The sequence below is a fragment of the Lycorma delicatula genome, chromosome 4, assembly GCF_047948215.1.
Source record: "Lycorma delicatula isolate Av1 chromosome 4, ASM4794821v1, whole genome shotgun sequence".
Lineage (NCBI taxonomy): Eukaryota > Metazoa > Arthropoda > Insecta > Hemiptera > Fulgoridae > Lycorma > Lycorma delicatula.
In genome coordinates, this window is record NC_134458.1 from 185,011,139 (window position 1) to 185,035,309 (window position 24,171).

Genomic DNA, 24,171 nt, shown 5'->3' on the forward strand with positions numbered 1-24,171 from the left:
CCCTGGAGCCAGGCATATCGTATTGTGACCAAAAAGTTCGGGAGACGTATGCCTATCCTCAATAAGACCAGTGTTGCAAGGGAGGTAGCCAGGTTGTTCCCGCATACAGTGCCTGATATCGTGAGATCCACACCTTGTGACAATAGAAGATTCACCATGGAAGAGCTACAACTTGCGGCGAGGAGTTTGGCAACCAAAAAGAGCCCTGGCCCGGACAAGATTCCCGTGGCAGTGATCAAGGGGCTGGTTCAGAAGGCTCCCTGGGAGATGCTTTCCCAGAAGGCTCGAGATTGCCAGCCATGGCATGGAGAACGGAGACTTCCCCGACTGCTGGAAGGAGGCCAGAATGGTATTCCTACCTAAAGGCACCTCTTCGGAGGAAGATATAACCTATAGACCCCTGAGCCTCCTTAACATGATGGGGAAGCTAGTAGAAAAGATGCTGGCTCGCCGCATCATCAAAGAACTAGAAGAGGGAGCCGGAATCAGTCGTAACCAGTACGGGTTTATGCGGGGGTGATCCACCGTGCAGGCTATCTGCCGAATTTCGGGATGGGCCGACGAGGTGAAGAGAGGCACTTGGCGAACCAGGAGAATTCCACTGATGTTATCACTAGACATAAATAACGCGTTCGGGGCTATTGGTTGGGGTCATATTAATGACGCAATTGCGGCTAGGGGCCTCAGCCCGTACCTGCGTAGGCAAATTGAATGTTACTTGTCCAACAGAGGATGTCTGGTGGAAGCACAGGAAGAAACAGTACATTTTCAAATGCACGGTGGAGTTCCGCAGGGCTCTGTTCTGGGGCCGTTGTTGTGGCTGGTGATTATAGATGAACTCCTTCAGAAGGAATTTCCTGTTGGCGTCCAGGTGCTGGCTTATGCAGATGACCTTGCAGTCCTTGTAGAGGGAAGGACGGTCTTGGAGGTGCGGGAGAGGGTGTATGCGGCCATCGACACTATACAGGAGTGGTTGAGGTCCAGGGGTCTACAACTGTCTACGGAAAAAATGCCGGTGTATTGCCTTTACGGGTAGAAGAGTGCTAGAACCGTTCAATATTTTCATCAACGGTCATGCTATAGAAGAAGCGAATAACATCAAGTACTTAGGAGTTATCCTCCAGAAAAACGGTAGATACACCGAGCACATCGTCAATGTATGCAACAAGGCAGAAAGGATGATAAAAAGTCTAAACATCATTATGTCATCGCAGAATGCCCCTCGGGCCTCAAAGCGCCGTTTACTGGCGACCACCGTCGTGTCTTCGCTTATGTATGCCGTTCCGGCCTGGTGGCGCTCTATCGCCATCAGGCGCAACAAAGAGAGACCGGCGAGGACGCACAGGTGTGTGCTCCTAGGTGTTGTGTCCGCATACAGGACAGTGTCCTATGCCCCCCTGTGCGTGTTATCGGGTACACCTCCTATTGACCTAATCGCAAAAAAGAGGGTGGAGAGGCCACAAGGCAAGCCAGAACAAGAGGTCAGGGATGCCGTTTATAATATCTGGCAGGAAAGATGGTCGCAGGAAGCTGTGGGTCGATGGACGAGAACCCTCATCCCCAACATCAAGCCATGGTTGTCGAGAAGATTTGGTGAGATTGATCATCACCTATCGCAGTTTTTTACAGGACATGGTTCCTTCAATAACTACCTGCACAAAATAGGCAAGAGAGAAGAGCCAATTTGCAACTACTGCAACGAGATAGAAGATGCTGAGCACACCTTTTTTGAGTGCAATAGGTGGGACACACTTAGACATAGTAAGGCACTCACAGGTATAACTCCAGAGACAACAATAGACTACATGCTAAGAAGCGAGTCAAACTGGAATAATTTTGCTAGTTTTGTTAGACAAGTTGTTCTACAGAAATACTCCGATGAGAGAAGACAAGGTGTTGGCTAGAATAGGACTGGGTGGACAGCCTTGCTGGTGAGGTCCAGCATGCTGCGGTGTGTTGGCACTGATGAGCCACCAAGGACTCCAAGGGTAACAGTCAGGCAAGAGCACACTGAATACTGAAGGGACCCGGTACCGCGTCGCGGCGAACTGGGTCTGGCGTGGTGTATTAGTATTGCCCTTTTGGGTCCCCAAGGGGGTAATATTGATAAAGAACTCTCAAAAAGAGCTAACCGGTAGGCCGACCTGCCTTGCCGGTATATAGCCGGTAGGTGGGGAGGCCTATTTGAGTTTAAAGACACTCCCCTGGGCGGCGTAATACCAACAAGTCGGTCCGGCCCAGGGGAGCTGAGAAAAAAAAAAAAGAACTGAATAGTTCGGAACTGTTTGGGCTTGATGTGCTTATATGCCACCGTATATTCAACTTATTGAAGAAATTAATAGGAAACCACCTCATTCCTTATTTTCTTATAAAACCTTGCATAAAAATTTGTTATTTTTCAAAATGGCTCTGTTATTTTCGGAAGTGAATTTTGACTCGTTAGATTTATGAAATCGTCAAATTTATGGAAAGTAATACACATACTGGTCTATATATTTACACGTTGTTCTAATAATTTTAAAGATATTGTTTGTTATCATATCGGCATTTTCCCCCCATTTTTGATGTAATTCCTTCAAATTTCATGAGAAAATGAATAATAACGTTTATTTAAGATGGAAAAGTATATTTTTATTGAAAAATAAAAATTACAAAACGCCAATAAACACCCCATAAATACACTTTCACACTTTTTGAGGATAAAGGTCGGAATGCTATTCAGAATAGAATTAAAGATATTTTCGCCGTTTCCAGTATTTTTACGCCACATGAATTCAGCTAAATAACTCTCCAAATGATAACGAGAAGTGCCACGATGTTTTTTATTCCTCCATTTGCAAGAACATCACAATCTTACAATATATTGAGTGTGAATTCCTGTTTCTGGGCTAAAAAATTAAATGAGATTAGCGAGCGAAGCGAGCATAGGCTATGTTTGCTTACTTTATGTTGATATACCCACGATTCGTCAGTATATGGAGTCAACATAAACTAAACAAACATAACCTACGCTCGCTTCGCTCGTTAACAAACATATTTTTTGTTTAATACATTGAAATAATACATTTAGTACGTTGATTTTCTTTGACAATAAAATTGTATCAAAAAAAGTTTAAAAAAAGCGGCGGTGCGATAACAAACAAGTACGATTTTAAATTTAATCGTATTACTCCTACGTTTATTAAAAAAAAAAATTATAAACTAAGATATATGTTATCTGATAAATAAATATCATGCCCTTCTCTTAAAGATAAATAAATGAGTGATATAAAGTTCAACGTATAGTCAAATACTATTTATGTAATGTACAGTTGTGTAAATTTAAATCGATTCATTCAACAAGTACGACAAGTGCATAATGCACAAAAGAATTCCATAATGCAACAGGCACAAAGAAGTAGTCAAGTACTAGCTACGTGTAGTTGATATATCCTCGATTTTACAGTCCTTTCTCACTGACTTGATGTTTTACTCTCTTATAATATGTTTCACCACCCATTCTTTCTCTCTTTAAGTGAATAAGTAACAACAGTAAACTTAACCTGTAAATGTTCTCTTATTGCCAATAATTTCACACGGTATCAACTTAAAAATCATGCTTACCAGTTGTTACTTCTTTTGTCAACAATTATTCATTAAATCGAAAAAATTACTCATATTTTAAAATTAAAATTATATTGTAGTACACCATTTTATGATAAAAAATATTTAAAAGGAAAACTGAATATAAATAATCTATACAATTTATTATTACGATAAAGGTTTTCTGGTTTAAGGAAATTTTGATATTATGGAAGTGTAAAAGTTTATTGTTTTTATCAGTAACATCGCATCAGTTTTGGTTTAGGGGAATTATAAATTAATACTATTAAGTATAAAACTATATGAAATAATCATACATCTCATAAATCATACCGAAAAAATGTTTCCAGTTATACACAGGAATCAATGTGTAATATATTAAAAAATAATCCAGATGATAAAATATTAACAACTAGCATTTCTTGTCGCAGTTTTGCTCGCGAAGTACATAATCAGATTTTAACATGATTACAAAAAATAATTTCTCAACAAAAAACGATAGAAAGATCTATCGTTCTATATTTTTTATTTTAGTATTTTTTCTATAGTTTTATCTTAAAAAATTGACCCAGCGGGTGACGGTTCGCTTCGCTTGTCCTTCCCGACTATCCAGGAGGTTCTGTTCCCAGGATTCTCCTGTGTTTATTAAACTCATCCTTGTGAGAATAATAATGATAAATGAAAAGCCTGTACAATTTATAAAAAAATATCAATGTACTGAAATTACTTTAAAGCAGCAGTTTGGTCAGTACAGGACCCCAAACATTGAGTGAGTTGAAGAATGCGGTTTTCAAAATAGTTGGCCTGCGTATAAAAATAATGTAAACTCTTAAAATCACATAAAACATCAGGGTTTAAGTAAATATTTTTGATCCTGCTGACGTAATACGAGATCAACTGATTACAACCAATCGGCTATGGAGTGACTATAATTCATGTAATTTATAATTTTTTTTTGCGTAATTCATCTAATTTTGAAATTAATATATTCCAAACGAAATTTGATAAAACTATAAATCATAATATCGTTAAAAAATTATTATAATGAGCAATATTATTTTTATGAAGTTTCATATATTACATAAAAGTTTCATACAAAAAACATACATTTAAACCCAACATGATTTTAAAGAGATATTATCGTCTACTTATCATAACACATTCCCCAGCGATCAGGAATGATGTAAAAATTCAATTTTTATGAAATTACATTTCTTACCTCTAAATTTATTGAATTAATGTAACCGTAGTATGCAACTTCATTCAAGATAATAGTCACTCGCGTAAAAAATTATTAAAATATTATGCTACGCCTACAGTAATCAAGTAAAGTTATTTTTGGATGCCTTCTTCAATAAGCCAACAGGCTATATTTTTTCATAACAGCCTAGACCATTGAAATCGAAATTCAGCATTTTTTTTTTTAAATGATATCTTCATTTAAATTCACCACAGGTGTTGGATGTATAGTTATCATTATTACTTTAAGGAAAAGCATTTATGACAAGTTTCTCTAATACCTCTGACGTTTTATATGAAATACTAACATAAGAAAGACAAGGAAAAATTGTATGAAGTAAGAAAAAACAATTGCACCCGTATTTGCTTTGACTACATACACATTTTCAGCTCAGCCGGGAAACCGTACAGGTTTCCCGGCTTTTATTTGTTATTGATTTAAAAAAAATTAAGAAAGTTTTTAGCTTTTAAAAGGTATTTTCTATTATTTACTTTTAATCATTCATAAGATTCATATATTTCAGAACAAATGTAAATTTTTCATAAGAGATATTGACAATAATATATCGCGTAATGCGATTATAGAATTTTGAATTTAAAACTAGAATGCATTTTATCTTTACCCCAAGAGAAGAGAAAACGTACTTAAAATAAATTATTGACTTCATTTTTTGTCTAAGCGCCTTTTACTAGACTAGATATTCTGCGTTTATTTTTTTCTAAATAATAAAGAATTATTACTCTAACATAAAAAAAAAAATAATTTTGTAGTGGACAAAGAGCGCGCACGAAAGTGGACATAGAAACGGTACTGTACACTTATATAGAATATTTGATTATATAGTACTTTATTTCTTCAATAAAACCGAGTTGAGCTCTTAAGTGCAGTGTATGTAAAGAAAAAATAATTTTTTTTTTTTTCTAATTTTGTTAGAAAATTAACATATTTCTTATTTATAATATTTAACAACTTAATAAATTTATGCATGATAATATCTTGTTATGGTTATTATTTATTCAATCTACGATATATTTCATTTTCTTGTGTTTATTATACTTGAAAAGATACATTTCGCGAAAAAATAAAATTTATATCAATAAATTTGTTTGGAATTTAATATAATTCATACTCCTGGATATCTGTAACTAAAATACATCCCCAATGAATTAGTTACAAAACCGTTTTCCACAAGATGGGCAAAGGAAACGGGGTTAGAAAAAAAAAACAGTTTTTTAAAATTCAACTTGCTTTCGTTTTCATTAAATAAATATGTTAAATATTAATATATGATATTCATATTATTATGATAAATTTTTCGATAAAATTAATTCTAATTAAACTATAAAGAAATCCCAATAGTTATGCCAGTAGGAGGGGGGACCCTTGGTCAAACATAAAAGGAAACATTTCTAGCAGGAATACAGTTTTAAATTTTCAGTAACAGTAAAACAAACTATAATCGAGAAAGGGTATATATATATATATATATATATACAAACTCAACAGGATTTTACTTCAATTTTATACAAAACCCAAATATTACATGAAACTAAAACCTCGTTCTTAGTAATTTACTGAAAATATTTTAATTATATACGATAGAGCTAAAAAAAATACATTATTTTAAAAAAATGTTGATCACATTTTACATTAAAAATGTGTAAGAAAAAATATTTAGTCTATTTAGTTAAATGAAATAACAATTTGTTTCTAAATTTTATTTACAAACCGTTTTATTTTTACACATTTTACATTAAAAATGTGTAAGAAAAAATATTTAGTCTATTTAGTTAAATGAAATAACAATTTGTTTCTAAATTTTATTTTCAGAAATACAGCTATCTCTTACGAACTTGAGTCAATAAGTGAATTTAAAACATTTATATACGACTATCAGAAAAATACAGCTGTAAAATAAAAAAAAGTAAAAACGGTCTTAGTTTACACCTTATTGCTCAAACAATAATATTAGTTATCTAAGTAAATTTCCATTTAAATTTTTTCTTAAATATCAGCAAATACGGCAAAACATTTCATCCCAGCGGATTTTAAGTAAATTTTAATATAAACGAGAAACTAACCGAACACACACACACACACACACACACACACACACACACACACACACACACACACATACATACATCCAATATATTCTGATATATATATATATATATATACTCGTATATGAGACATGTTTTTTTATCATTTCACTTTTATTTTGATAAAAAAAATAAGAAGCAAATTTTTTTGAAAAAAATTATCTTCATTTTTAAAGCCTGGATCTTAATCTATAATTATACTTAATTTCCGCCTATATTAAGGCACTTGTATCGAATGATCAGCTTCTGCATCCCAGCTTCATAAAAAATCAGCCCCCTAAGAAGATAACCATCACTGAACGGCTGTTTTCACATTATCGTCGTCGTGGCGCTGACCACCTAGGTGCTGTTCTAAATGCAGGAATAAGTGGTAGTCACAGCGAAAGGTCAGGACTATATGGTAGGTAATTTGCTCCCAGCCAAGTGACGTGATGTGATCTTGGGTCTGACGAGCCGCGTGTGACCAAGCAGTGTCGTAAAGCAGTACGATTCCTGTACAGAGTATACCCTTGTTTTGGATTACACGAAATTACAGGAAATCAACAAGTAACGGCCCTTGTCTATCCCAAAGCATAGTACACATGATTTTTTGACATTCTATAGGGTGTTTATTTTGAGTTCGGTGTAATGTAAGACTTCCGTGTCTTGTCATCCTGTTACCGTGTCAAAACAGATCGCCTTCATTGCTGTATCTCGTGGGAAAATTCAAAGCATTGGCTAAACATCTGTTTTTGTGCAATTTAGTCAGCATTTTTGGTATCCAGCTTGAGCAAAACTTCCGATAATATATCTGTACCGACACTTTGTACCGACAATTTCGTTGAGAACACTTCGTGAAATTAAAAGAAATTCATTTCATAGTGATGAAATTGTAAACCGTATTCTCACGGACTTTTCCATTAACTGTCTGCACCTGGTCATCAGTAATGACAGACGGTCACTCACTTCGTGCCACATCGTGTACATTTGAACGGCTCTCTTTAAATCCCTTAACCCAATTTCTCATCATTCCATCTGAAATAGCGTTATCCACATGCACTTACTTCACTGATTTGTCAATGAATTTCAGCCGATTGTACCTCTTGTATTTAAGAAACAAATTGCAGCACGTAATTTACAATCGGTAGCACTGTTTACAGTTACAGGAATTTTAAACATGCACAGTAAACTAATCAAAGACTAACAATCACGTAAAATGGTGTCAGTAAGCCATTAGATGTAGTTCCTCAGAGCACATGCGCGAAACAGCAACAGCCGTGCTGCAGTGGACATATATCAAAACTGTACAAATTTAAAAAAGATACCTTGTGTGTATAAATATATATACACACAAGGTATCTTACACACAAGGTATATAATTTTATTTTAAAAATACAGTTATACGACTTTTTTGCCGTATTTAACAATGTAATTATAGATTTATTTATCCTTAAAGGTATAAAAATAATAAAGCACAATAACAAGTTTTACTTTTAATTTAATCACGTAAACTATTTAAAAATGTTAATTGATTTAGTGGTTTGCTTGGTTACTACCGTTAGTCCCGAGTTCTCGACTAGGGTATTTGGAGAATTTTGTTATGAGTTAACAGCAAAGTTTTCTTTCGGAAGTAAAAAAAAAAAAAATTTTATTATAGGCTATTAAATTACTTTTAATATAAATTAAGTAGAGAGAATATATTATTACTATCATGCCGATATATACATATATTCTATCCTGAGGGGATTTATATTTTATGATATCATTATTCGGAAAAACCTCTTAAAAAGTATGTATGTATGAGTGCGCGCGTACGCTACTCTATTGTGCTGACTACCTCTGGAACGGATAGACTTAAGAATTTGATATTACATAGAATGATTATAAATGAAGTATTAATTCTATTAATTTTGTTTAAAATCCGACTAAAGGGGAGATAAAGTTATAAATAAAGAGGGGGTTTTAAAGAGAGGGAAAATAAAGGAGGGAAGCCTAGAGTTCAAATCTTGAAAATAATATCTGTAGACTACAGTTATTAGCCTTTATTCTGTGTAAGTTTTTTTCACAGAAAGAATTACCATTTTACTCAATCATGTATAATTTTTTAATTTTAATTAATGCTGGTTTTCAATAATTCTATTGTAATGTAATAAGAATTTTTGTAAAATATTATTTGTGGTTAGCACAATGAAAATTTATTAACATAAAAACTTCAAATCTTTTAACATAACTTATATATATATATATATATATGGAACAAAAATAGATTTTTAATTTAAAAATAATTTATTGCTTTACAAAGGTGGGAAAGTCAGCCAACTCGCTCTTTTTTTTTTTAATATTTAAAGAAAAACTTTTAAATAATAAACATTTAATATAATTTAGAAACTTTCTGTAAATTAATAAACAAAATAACAATAATAATAAATACCTCCTGTCACTGATAATTAGTTTAGGCTAATCAAGTATTCATAGAGAATAACTAGATTTTTACTTGCATATCAAAATAAAGTATTATTCTATGCTGACATGTTAGGTACTCTTTTGTTATTGTAACAGAAATTTTTAAATTCAATAGGTATTAAATAAGTAATTAATAAATTATAATAATAAAAATTTCAGTGCAGTGAATGCTTACATTTACATATGCATACACGTTAGTATGCATTCATAATTTGTTTATAATTCAAAATTTGTTTATGTATGCCTATTATTATTATTATTATTAAATAAAAATCACTTAAGAGAGAGGTTTCGCTGTAAAATTTCGTTTTTTTCTATTTCAAACGCACATACATACATTTATACATAGACACACCGACCTGTGCACACATACTAACAAAATAAAAACGCAAGCCCTTCTATGAAATAAATTGGAAATTTTGTACTCTGAATGAGTGTTCGAGTGATTGAATAAAACCTAAAACTGATCACTTCAATCAAGTACCGTTGGTTGTAATCCGATTATGAAAACTTCATGACCAACCTACTACTACTAGAAGGTTTACCGGTTCGAATTGTGGGCAAAGAGATAAAGAGTGTAGGGTGGCATAAAAGAGGATCGAAAGTTGTGGGTTATACTAAGACCCACAAATACAAATAAGAAGTCTTTTCTAATATGATGTAAAGTAAGAGTCGTCCACTTAAGGTTTTTATAATTCTTTTATTTAAATTTGTCCAAATAAATACGGTAATGCGATGAAATCTCTTTTGAAACAATTTAGTTAATATAAAATGTAACAATGTATAAAATGTAACAATTTAGTTAATATTTAATTATTTATAATAAAGATATAAATAAAATTACCACTAATAATACATATTTACAAAAAATTAATTTACACAAAATAATATGGAAAACGGTCTGTGTTTTTTCACAGACTTTTAACAGAAAGTCTTATTTACAGAAAGTTTAACTTTTTTATGTCAATCAGAATGTACCTTTTTAAATAAATTATTTTTTTGATTGTACGTATGTATTTATGTTTATTTAAAAATTAAGAACTGCTAAATCGATGTAAATGACTCTTTTACTACTTCTTTTTTTTATTATACCTTAAGGATGGTTATGAGCGTAAATGTTTCCAGATAACTTCGTTTTTAAGTGTACAATAGGTATTAATAATTTATTGTAATTTACTCTAATGTAGTGTAAATAATTTTCACTTAATTTGTGTCTTATATGCACAAGATAAGTTGTTTTTGGAATATTTAGGATTTAATAAAATAATTTATTATTACATATTTGTCGAAGGTGGAAGAATGAAGTAACATTTCGAATGTAATGGTAAATATAAAAATAATTTTTTTGAGGTAATTCTACGGTTCATAAAAAAAAGGTAAGCATAAGGGATTCTGTTTTAGTGGTTTCGTTTATTTAAATTTTTGCTCATTGTCTGGATTTGTGCCTATTTACTGTTTGTACAGAATTATACGTAACATCATAACCTGTTTAAATGAAACCCTGCGCAACAAGTATTTCGGTTAAAATTATTTTAGTACACTGTTGAATAATGTTTGTTATTTGTTAATATGAAATATTTACCAGTTGGCTGGTTTCTCTTTCGTCAAGAGGAGACAAACAAGGAAACGATTTTGTTAAATATTTCACACAGCAAGCTTTAAAAAAAAAAAGAAAAGGAAAACATTTTCTGCGATGTTGCTAAATTTTTCTGGCAAATGATCCAAAATATCCCCGATCCCGATCTAAAACCCTAACTACTTCCAGCTACATAGATTGAAGTATAAAAGTCTCCAAACGTGAAGTTTTCGTTTGTGCGAATCGCGACACACATACTCATACAAACGTAATGAATTTTGTTGTTTTAATCGACTTTTCGAAGATAAGTATGGTATTAATCTCTGTCGTCTAGTGTGAGTGAGGGAGGAATGAATTTTCTTTACGTTATGAGGTATAAGGAGCTCGAAAGTACCATTCACTTAAAATGGGGTTTCCTTATATAAATATATATACATATATATATATATATATATATATATATATATATATATTTAATTTTGTGGCTCAAAATTCTTTAACACTACTGAATCAATTTAACTGAAATTTAGATATATCGTAGTAGTGTATTTGAAAAGTCGTGAATACGAAACTTTCATGAAAATTGGTTGAGTTGTGCTTGAGTTACACTCAATTTAAGGTCAAAAAAAGTTTGAGATTATGTTGACTCTGTAAAGATATTGTATATCTTTCATAAATTCGCTTGTGCAGTGAGTCACACTGGTGATAGAGTTGAAACCTGATGCTTGTGTTTAAGGTCTATTGGTTAATCGATCGTATTTGTTGCGTTGTACTCTAAGAATCAGTGCGTTTCTGACTGTGAAATAGTGAGGGCATCGGAAACAAAAAGTCTGTCTTCTTGCACACAAAAGAAAAAAAGTAAAATTTTTTTACATTTCTCGACATTTCACAACCTCTGAATCATGAATTTGTATTATGATATTAGGATATGAATTTTAATAAACATTATTTTCAATTTATGCGCTCAGGAATAATTTAGAAGTCTTTTTGTAATTTCCCAACATTTAATTATTTTTTTATGTCGCGGAAATAATTTCCTTATGATATATTCCCTGTTAATAAACTTAATTTTAATATTTTCATCCACTTCGGATTCTTTTCAAATTGAAATGTGTATTATAAATCTATATTAAATGAATTTTATTAATGGTCATAAATTTTATAAAACGTGAGCCGTTTTTTCAGGTTATCACACATTGTTTAAACCATTATCTGCATCCCATTCTAATTAGTTTTACATTCGGTACCATTGTAATTTCCGTCTGTTTAGTGTCATGACTTCGTGTAGTTACGTCACTGATTTTGCTTATTTACAAGTTTATTTTGATTGTGATTTCGTAAGATGAATTGAAATTAAACCGTGTTTAATTTTACATTGAGTATATGATCTACTCTGAACTGCACTTATTGGGGTAACCAACTGGTACAACATCGTATTCCGCTATAACAACAGGATAACTGTAATGAATAACACACGAAAAAAAGTTTTTAAAGACTGCCAAAATTCACAGTTTATAAATACGAGGTTCAAAAACAATAATTTATCATGCAAAAGATATGTCTGTAGCATTATGGATCCTTTTCCTACAAGATTTCATATGTAGAGAGTTAAAAGTTATCGAAGCACGTGTGTGTAGACGGGACCTGCGCATAGTTTGCACTCACAGTGTCAGGCAAAATGTGTAAAATAAGGGGACCCGATAAGATAGTTGAGCAATGCATTCCAATTTGAAAAGAATCGGAGAAGGATACATAATATTAGATAATTACCGCAAAATATTTTTTAAACCAAGGTTTCAGAAAAATGCACAAATATGCTTTACATTAATCGAAAAAGTATATTACAAGTAGCCTATATGCATTTTCCACTAAACTTCATAATTTAGAAAAGAATTCAATTTATTGAAATAAGATCAAGAATTTTTTTTTGCAGGATATTAACTTTTATCGCGATTAAATGAAAGGATAAGTAAGAACAAATCTAATTGACATCGACATACTGATTTTACAGTGCAGTTTTGATTTTAAAAACAATTACATATTAGGATAAAATTTTAATTAAAAATAAGATTACGTGTTCAGAATAAGTTTTATTTTTTATAGTTTTCTCTTAAGAAAAAATAGAAAGATAATAAGAAATAAGTAAGTGTACATTTTTTTTAATTTATAGCTTAGCCTTTATCGAGAATCAAATTACGAAGTAGAGATATAAGTAGAAAAGTAAAAAAAATATCAATGTATGGATTTCCTTTAAGAAAAATATGATATTATATTATTTTGTTTAGGAGTTGGTTAAGTTTGTTTTGTTGTTTACTGTTCTATTTTTTTACGTTACTCATAGTTCTGTTTATAATTTGCTTCTGTTTGTGCTGCTTTTCATACACGTATTGTGTACGACTACTACTTATATGTATTCCATTAGGGAATTTCAATAGAAACTTCTCTTCATATCATTGTTTTGGTGATCCGATTATCGTTTCTATATATGCGGAACCGATTGTAAATAAAGTATGAGACAAAAGAAAAGCTATACATTAAAATAATGAAATGATAAAATATTAGCAGTTATACTCATATAAGAAACAATATCTTATTTTATAGTTATTTAAATCGGTTGAACTACGCGTATAAATAAAAACACAAAAAAAATTAAAATATTGTTTAGGATCACGTTGTTTGTTACAAATTAGAATACATTTGTCTTAAAGTACTCTATGACATCAAACGGTGAAAATATAATCATTTATGTTTTCATATTCGAAGACTGAAGTAAAGATTTACTTTAATTAATTCACATACAATAATACAAAAAAGAAAAATACGCATTATTATTTCCTACCTTTAATAATAAGGATGTAATTCCAAGATCGAAAGCGACGTTGAACATACTGTAACACACGTAAAAGTTATCATAACAAATGAAAAATGTACTAATAATTTGTAATGAAACAGTAAGATAATAAGGTAATGTTAACGTAATACTTGTTTCACAATAAAATAAAACTTTAAAACTACACGATTACATATATGAAAACATATCATTATCTTAAAACAAAACATAAAAGCACATCACACCGTTTAAATTGTACTGACTCGCTGTACGCTTGGAAGTTATTGTCCACTTTGTTATGATACGGTATCCCTACTCCTTCCCACTAACACAATCAAACGTAATGCTGAGCGACCGCCTGCTAGCCTTACGTATAATGAACGCATTTTTATTCTTAATGCAATTTCTGTTATATTAACCATCATCATAGAAAAATAAATCATTACTATATTATACTTCCATCAAACTTTCACAGTATTTTTGTATTATTACAAAAAAATAAGAAATTGAACATTCTATTTAAAAAAAGAAAAGAATTTTGTTATATTATATTTTAACTTTTGTTTCTCTGTTGGGCTATGCTACAACAAGGAAAGTATGATAATCAGTAAACAAATTGAGTTTGGATTTTTCCCAACTTTCATTACCCAAGGAACACAAAAAACAAAAAAAAATAAAAAAATAAAAAAATAAGTGAGGGTAATGTTCGTATTTACTTACGTATGTACGAGTGTGGGTTGTTTGAAACATTTTTGAGTGGATAAGCCCGTTTGGTAGAAATTTTGAACAGAGACTATTGTATATGGGGGGCAATTTGATAGTAGATAATTTTCTCAAAATTTGGCAAAAATAACCCCACTTTATATTAAGTTGAGTACATGCGTTCATGATTATCTTACCATTTTTAAATAAGTTTTGCCCTGAAATTCTCCGCCTTCCCAAAGAATCAAAAAGCTGTCTTTTTATTTATTGTATATTATTTAACCGATTTTTTTATGTCTTCCTAGGTATAGTAGTAGTGCAAGAACTCAAAAACAGTATATTGGAGCAATATTTGGGGGAACCGTTCAAAGTTTAAAAATACCGATTTTCTAATTTTTCAAACCTTTTTTGGTTTATTTACATTTTTAATATTATTAATAGTGTAAATGATAATTTTAATAATAATAATACTGTAATAAACTTTCATCATAATTCACCCCATCACCAAAAAAAAATCTTTGGTAACCTTTTATTAGTTGTTTTTTTTTCTTCCATTTAACATGGTAAACGCATAAAAATAAAAATAAAATTTTGAAGGTGATTTTGAAGGTAGGGAGCAATAAAAATACCAATTTTTTTAAATTAATTTTCTTTTTTGTTTATTTAAATATATAACGATAATTTTAAAATAAAACTCCCCCCAACTCAAAAAAGAGATCCAAGGTAACTTTTTGTAGGTATCATTATTTTTTCACTATATAAGAATAAATAATCAATGCCAGAATAATATTACACGTTTGTTGTCAGCTTTGTTCGTTTCTTTAATCCACCTCATAAAAAATTATATTACCATGTAATCTTAAATATTCTACATAAGATTATAGTACGGAATATTTACAGAATATGAAAAATGACAAATCTGTTCGAAATTCATTGAAATCTATTATTACGTACATATAAAAAGTAATGAAATCAAGAAACTAATCTTACGTTACAAAAGTTAAAGCTAAGAGACTGCTGTTTTAAATTATACGGTTTTAAGCATGATTGAATATTTCATTCAATTATGTCTGTAGTCTTTTCTAATTTTAAGTTATTCATTTTTAAAGTATATTGTCAACTGAACAAAACAATTAAAAAAACCTAAAGAATGCGAAAATTCTAATATAAGTGAAAATTACAATAAATATTTAAATTGGATTTGATAATTTAATTTGTTAAAAACTTGAATTGTAATATGCCATTACGATTTTAGTAACTAACAAAGAGCTTGCTTTTTCTTTTAAATGGATAAGTAGGCTTTACGTTAAATTATTACATAATTACTATTTATTTTGAAAAAAAGAAATCTTCATAATTTTAGTTTAGGTATGAATTTAATTTAATGCCATCGAATGGGTTATAAAATAAGAAAAGTAAACTACATCGAGGTTGAACACGATACCTATCTCATTATTCTACTCAGTATCTCAAATCTCTTAACAAATTTTATTCAGCACATTAATTTATTACTTTATACTTTCATTAAACGAAATTTTATTTACGGCTGTGAATCTTTAAAACATTTATGTTTAAAATAAAACTCTGACTTTTTCTGAGAGTAATGATGATATTATACTGCCAGGTTGTGTGGTAAACAGACTAAAGGTATTACTAGTAAAGCTAAATATCATCATTCCAGAGAGAAATGATTTGACAAATTACAAAAATTTGTTGGCTTAGTGAACGTAAGAAGAAACCACTTCATCCCTCAAACAGCCTATTTGGTCTAGGATGAGAGGCTTATTATTTATAATGTCTGTTAAATTTTTTTGTGACCAATTTTATCTGCAATCAGGTAATTATAACCGTTAGATTACGGTATCTAACATACTTTTGTAATCTACTGTATTAAAACTGATTTATCATATATTTTCAGTTTAAAAAATGTATTATTTTTTATGAAAGTTTTAGTTAAAAAACATTATTCTTATTTAGTTAGATTTTTTAAAGAGAAATTTTTATTATGGTGAAGCTTCACTTTATCTCTCTCTCTTTAGATAAATGTTTACAATTCATTTATCCCTACAAAATATCATATATACAATTTTGCTTTCGAATAGAAGTAGCATGTATTAATTTCTATTTAATAAAAAGAAGCAGGAATACTATTTTTGTAATGTTTCATATTTATAGGTTAGTCAAGTATATAATGAATTAATACCCTCGATACTGTCCTTGAAAATCTTTCTTGGTTTGGTTTTATTTATCAGCACAACTTATCTTGAGGACCACGGACGTAACATTTTACAAGCACACATATTACCCGGAAAGAGACGCAGTTGCTCACGGTTGCGAATAAAAAAAAGCTGGAATAGATAACTGGAGATTTTCTGAATATAATTTCTCCGCTGATTTCTATGGTGGTAACATTTGCCTTTTTTCCGGAAGGTGCTGAATTCGAATCCTGGTTGGCTAAGCATTTTTTTCAAAAGCTATAAAATTAATTTCTTATCGTTTATCTATCTATATAATTGGGTTTAGGTGGTTGGAGTTACCGGAATAATTAAGTAATAATTAAACAATTTGTTTTATTGATAACATTTTTTTAATTATTTTTGGTTATCGACTAAGAGAAGCGCAGGCTCTTATTTTAACTCAGACACTTGTTCTCATTTTATGATAGGGATACGGCCCAATCCGTTTTCCGATTCTTACAAAAGAAGGGGAACGAAAAGTTCTATTAAGTGAAATTATGTGTATGTATGTAATGATATTACATCAATTTTTCGTTCTAAAATGATACATGCTATTTTTGTTAAATATAGATGATAGAAATGTGAGTTAAAGAGAAAGATTCCGTAATCAAACCACCGCTGCCAATATTCTGAGCAGGTGGTCTGTCGTCTACTTTTCTTCTGCCTATCATTTCTAGTCAGCCGCTCTGATGATGACGTTAGATAGTTCCACACATCACATTTTATTCTATCTTAAGTCTAAGATCTGTCTCTGACATAGTATTCCTTCTACAATACAGCTTCGTGCCTTTCTCAGTACAATATTAAATAGTTAATTTTGCTTTAGTTTTTTGAAGACCTTACATGTTCTCCTTTTACCTTCGGACACATTTAAAAAAAAAAAAACATACGAAAATATAAAAACAAAATATATATACGGTAAAAACCCACTTATTGGAAGAATATATCGATAGTCAACAATCAGTGATGTTGCTTAAGAAATAGAACTTATAGTATTGCTAATGAAGTAATATTATTGGTGATCCTGACTAAATCTCCTATGATGAATTACGATTAGTAAATTTGTTTTGTAATCTATTTTAATTTTAACTTTATTTAGCCAATGTCACTGTGAGTTCATTTTGTCATTTTCAGTATATAATAAGCGAGGTCTACAATTCATAAATTACCAGGTTTTTTTATCTAATGAAAATGATTTGATAACAATCTATACGTGTAATTAGTTTAATTTAATTTTTTTATGTGGTTTTACTCAGGATTACGTTTAGCATGTCTGTTTCTTATATCTTCTTATATCTGTTTCTTAATTAAATATATTCTATCAGTAAAGAAAAAAAATCTGATGTGCACACCCCATGACTTCCTTGTACTCCTATTAAATTACACATACACATTATTTTTTAAAAAGAGAAGTACATGCAATTGTAGTTCATTAATAACTTCTGATATTTTTTATTTATTGTTTTCATTTAATTATTATTTATTATAAAAGTTTTTCTTTATATTCAGTGGTTAATAATTATTAATAAATCAATATATTCAAATTACAAAAAAAAGTAAAAAAAAGGAGATGCAGTCGGATTTGAACCAATATTACAATATTTTGAACCAATGTTAAAGAGTTACAGCCAAATTTTATTTGGCTGTAACTCTTTAACCAATGGAAGTAAGCATCAATTATGATATTTTGTTGAAAAACTCTCAATCAGGGCTTCTTACTGCAGTTAAGAAGAAGTCCAAAACCCAATTTTTTGGGATTTTGGGTGTTTTGGCATTTTTGGTCAAGTCGATTGCAGTCAAAACTAGAGGTGCATAACTAGATATTACAACAGTCCTAAATCCAAAATTTTAACATCCTACGGCTAATCTGAGTTATGCGAGATACATACGCGCGAACGTACGTACAGACTTCTCACCCCGAAACTAGTCAAAATGTATTCAGGGATGGTCAAAATGAATATTTCCGTTGAAATCTGAAAACCGAAATTTTTCCAAATCACAATACTTTTTTTACTTCGTACACTGAAGTAAAAATACACTTTAACAGGAAAAAATGATTTAATTTTGTATAAAACTGATTCTTAAGTTTTGTAATTAATTTCATTCATTAATTTAATATATATATATATATAAGTAGTATTATAGGAGTATCAACCAAAGGAAGCCAAATTGTTTTATTTGTCCCTACTTCTTATATACTAATAAAATGTATAATTTTATGTTTCAGAAAAGTTAGAAGGAGATCCGATGTTAGTTTTAGAGAAAACAAGATACACAGTTGGCGATATGCTAAGAGGAAACTGTACATCACCTGCACATATACCATCAGCTAATCTAACAGTTTTTATCAATGGACGTAAAGTAAGTAAATAATAATTTAATTAAAATTCTTTGTCAATATAAGAATCTTTCTTATTTACAAACAAACATATGTAAACGTGCTAGTACATACTTCTGTATAAACATCTCATATCCTATTTCTTTATCTTTTTTAAATGTTTAAAATTCTGCACTAGTATGTCTTAAGTTACAAAGGCCTAATTAAGCAAAAAATAAACAATTAAAAGGAATTTTTGGGGAAAAAAGTAGATCATTTATTTTTCCGGAAGTAAAGTGAGTGTTTAAATGTTTATTTCACAAATTTCCGACAAATAAATTCTCAAAAATCCATTATTTTTAATGAAAAGTTCTTATTTTATTAGATTTTTCACCTAATCTTTGTTATGTTTCTTTTATATATATATATATATATATATATATATATATATATATATATATATATGTGTGTGTGTGTGTGTGTGTGTGTGTGTGTGTGTGTGTGTGTGTGTGTGTGTATGTGTGTGTGTGTGTGTAAAAGTAATAGAATATAGAAAACATGGATAATAATTAACAAATACTATTGGATTTCAGAGAGCCTTTGCTCAAACTCTGTAGCAATCTGTTTATGTTGTTTCACTATATTCCGATTCATATTACTATTATGATGAAACGTTTTACAGTTATTAAATATTATCTTTTTGAATTTATATTTTGTAAACCCACACTAAAAAAGAGTTAGTAAACTACTGATAGCTGTTTTTAATTTAGCTTACCTCTAAAATTTGAACTTAAAAAATATGTTTGGAGCACTTTAATTGAAGATTGTTTTTTTCAAGTTATTATTTTTTTTACCGTATTTTTTTAAATTTTTTTAAAAGGTATTCTATTACAAAGCATAAATCCAACATTATCATAAACTTAACAGCTATGAAAGAAAACAATTTTGAAAAAAATGAGGATTGAAAATATTTTTTTTTCATTTATTTATTTTCATCTTAAATTAAAACGCAAAATTCTTAAGAAAATATTTAAAATAGAGTAATAAAAGGGAATAAAAGTTATGCACTATTAAATTAAAAATGATTTAGGGACTAGTCAATGACAGCTTGTAATTCCTATCGCCAAAACTATAGATGTTATTTTTGTTTGCAAATAAACTAATTGAGCAACAACAACAAAAAAAATTTTAATATTTTTATTTATAGTCGCACCAATAATTAAAGTCATTACCACTGATAAGTCATTAGACTTATCAGTGTAATGTATAAGTCTTGAACAAACTAAGGCCGGCCATTTCTGAGACGTGTGGTTAATTGAAACCCAGCTATCATAACAAAGCTTCCCTGAATGCTGGAAGGAAGCAAGAACAGTCTTCCTCCCAAAGGCAGGACAAATTCAAGAGAACACAGCATATAGACCGATTACGCTCATAAATAATATGGGAAAAGTAGTTGAAAGGTTGTTAGAAAATAGACTTAGAGAGGAAATAGAGGAAAAACAATGTCTACATCCGGAACAATACGGATTTAGAAAGGGACGGTCCACGGTGACCGCAGTCGAGAAGGTAAAAAACTGGGCATTAAATTGCAGAAGCGCGGTACATGGAGGACTAGAAAAATCCCCATGATCATAATGCTTGATGTTAAAAACGCATTTGGTACGGTCCCCTGGACAGCCATCATTGAGGCGCTTCAAGCCATGCAAATAAGTAAATCAGATAGATCAATATCTGCAAAATAGGTTCATAGAGGTCAAAACCCTAGAAAGGAAAGCCATATTTCAGGTATTCGGAGGGGTGCCGCAGGGATCTGTCCTTGGCCCAACCTTATGGAATGTTTTCTATGATAAAATCTTCAGGCTGAACTACCCCGAAGGGGTATCGATAGTAGGATACGCGGATGATATCGCAATATTAGTAGAAGACAGAGATATTAATGAACTGGAGAACAAGGCAAACCAAGCGCTTAGAACAATAGATGAATGGATGGAGGATAACAAATTAGAAATAGCTCCTAATAAATCCTGTTGCCTGGTTCTCTCGGGTAGAAGACCATTAAGAAGTGTGAATCTAAATATCAGAGGACAGAGAATTGATGAAGTAAAAGAAACAAAATACTTGGGGGTACTTCTGGACAAAAGTTTAAGGTTCAGCAAGCATATTGATATGATTTGTGGGAGAGTTACTCCTGCTGTAAAGGGATTAAGAGGATTATTTAAAAACCACGGCACACCTAAAATGGTTATCCGAAGATTGATAACCGCGGCTATCACTTCGGCGGTACTGTATGCGGCTCCCATATGGGGGGCGGCAATGAACATACAGCGAAATAAAAAGAAGTTGAGAAGTGTCCATAGACTGGCATTGCTGCGTGTAGCTGCTAGTTACTGTACGGTATCGTATTACGCGCTGTGCGTACTGACCGGGGTCCTACCCATAGACCTTCAGATAAAAGCCAGAACCCTCAGACACAGCGGTATGTCGAAAGAAGAGATGGAAGGGATTATAGAACAAGAATGGCAAGAAGAGTGGGCAGCAGGGTCCAGAGTGGGAGAATGGACCAGACGCCTAATCCCTAATATTAAAACCTGGAATAACAATAGACTCGGAGATGTCAATTTTTACATGACACAATTACTGACGGGGCACGGCTCTTTCGGTCAATATCTGTATACGATCGGGAAGAGAGCCACCCCGCAGTGCATCTATTGTCCAGAGAACGACGATGCCGAACATACGTTGTTCATATGTCCAAGATGGGCCGTTAACAGAGGTCAAATAGTAATTAATGGTCTTACACCAGAAAATCTCATAAACTGGTTGGGGTACAACAATGAGAACTGGGAATGGTTCCGCAGGTTCGCCGGGGAGGTCCTGCGGGCCAACGAGGATGAAGACAGAAGAATGGGAGTATAAACAGTAGGGTAGGGCGGACAGTCACTCCATGGAGGGCCTGTACGCCTTGGTGTGCGGGTACCTGAGAAGGGGGTAAACTCCAGGGGAGTTTGAGTTTGGGTTAAAATAAAAGACCAAGTCCCGGTCGGCGGGGTCGGCCCTGCGGGAGCCTAGGCTCTTTGTGGGGTCGGCGCTGTTGATTAGAGGCCAAAGGCGTAAAGACCGAGTCCAGGTTCTCTGCTGAGGCGCTGGGGGACGGAATAGCCGGACCTTGGCTCTAAAGCGGGGTATTAGAGGCAGGCAATGTAAAACAAAAGATCCGAGACCGGGGAGGCCAACCTGCCGTGCCGGACGTATAGCCGGCGGGTGGGGGACGCCTCCTTTGAGAGTAAAAGGACACTCTACCCGACTGAGTATACTTAATTGGATATCCGGTCGGGGAGAGTAGGGAAAAAAAAAGCTACCATAACACCAGTATTCATGATCTAGCATTCAAATCCGAATTAAACCAACTAACTTTATAAGGATTTGAACCTCAGAACTTCAACTTGAAATTAACTGATTTACGTCGATGAGATTTACCACTAGACCAAACCGTTGGATTAAATTTTAAATTAAATAACATATTCCGGATAAATAAAGTTAAAGACAAAATTTGAATTTCTATTTATTTTAATGCGTAACGAACGGCAAGAAACCATATTTTAAAAAAAATCAAGGCCTCGTCATGTTTGAAAAACTGTATAATTTTGTATATTATTTAGAAAAAAGTCTGATAAAATTATTATTTTGAACAACCTAAACTCTTCGATATTATTTGTTTAAAATTATATTTATTTAATTTTTTATCCGACTGAATTATTTTAATAAGATTTATCCACTACGATGAACCAAAAGTAATTGTCTCACAACAAGAAGGAACATACGATAGAAATTTCCGATAAGTTTAGGCATATGTTTACAATTCTGTTTGATTTATTTTCATGACTTGAAAAAATTTGCTAAATGCATACCGAGAAGATAAATTAACAACACGAGCAGGTAATTTTTATTAAGTTTTATTTGAAAAAAGTATTTGAGTAAGAAAACACAAAAGTTCGATTTTCTTTTCTTTTTTCTTTTTTTTTAAAGAGGGTACCAAATAGTAAATATTTCACGTAAAGACAGTCATTCATAAAAGAACACAGGTACGTAGAAGGGGCTATGAGTAGTCAAAACAAGTTATGTCGTTCATGCGTTATACCATGCAAATACTAAAACAGACACAAATTGAGGTAATGAGCGCAAATCCACAGAAGAAAAAAGTCCTTTTACTTTAATTCGTATGGACCACAAAGATAATATTCTAATAAAACCTACATCACAGCTTTTTTACCGATTTAACTTTAAGTTCACATGTAGTAAATTGACAGCGCTTGCTACTGCAAATGAAGTTAATAGTTTATTTAGGAAATCCATGGTAAAATAAAGTTTTCTATTTAGCTGCTGATATTTTGAGAATGATTATAATAAATGAAAAAACGAAATAATTATTTTTTCATATCGCTACTTCTTACAGAAGATGAATTAATAAACAATTCACAATAAAATTAGATAAAAAAAAAATAACGCTGTAAATATAACACGCCCTCTATTTAACCTCTAAAGCTCATCGTTACGGATATACCATGAGTAAATTTATGCTCAACACTTTCTTAATACTTTAAATAAAAATAATTGTAAATGAGTTATTATTTATCATTTATCGGTCCAGTAATTATTTTTTGAATTATAAGTGATTGTTCAATCAAGAAAATGTTTAGACATAAATATTACAAATATACGTAAATATATAATAAAATAAAAAATTATGCTCATAAAAGATATGCACGACGAAGGTTTCCATTTACTACAGGTCAGATGGACTGAATCGTCTGATGACCGTTAGATGCATGGTATTTTTCCTGATGTGAGAATTAGGTTTTAGGTGGTTTCCCCCCAACTGGAATACTGCGAGGATTTTTCTGGACGTATTGCTTTTCGTGATAGGTTGGCCAGATTTGTTTTGATTAATTTATGCTTGTGTCTGGAGTTTAGAGCCGTTGATTATGAACGCCATTTCTTATGTGTCTGAACGAACCAAACTAGTTAGACAGCCTGCGAGGATCAATTATGGTTTTGATCTAAGAGCTAATAAGAAAATCGAAAGGGGATGGAACATAGTTGCTGGCTTCCTGGGATTCTTAGCCCTGCGGAGGATGGCTGAGGG

At 31.6% G+C, this 24,171-nt stretch overlaps 1 protein-coding gene across 2 annotated transcripts in view; it reads left to right on the forward strand.

The window, feature by feature from the left end:
* Positions 1–24,171, forward strand: part of LOC142322993 (uncharacterized) — a 596,487-nt gene that overhangs the window by 471,867 nt on the left and 100,449 nt on the right. For both annotated transcript variants that reach the window (XM_075362089.1, XM_075362090.1), the window contains exon 5: positions 18,939–19,072. In XM_075362089.1, the coding sequence (XP_075218204.1) occupies positions 18,939–19,072 (134 nt within the window). The remainder of the gene's footprint in view (positions 1–18,938; positions 19,073–24,171) is intronic.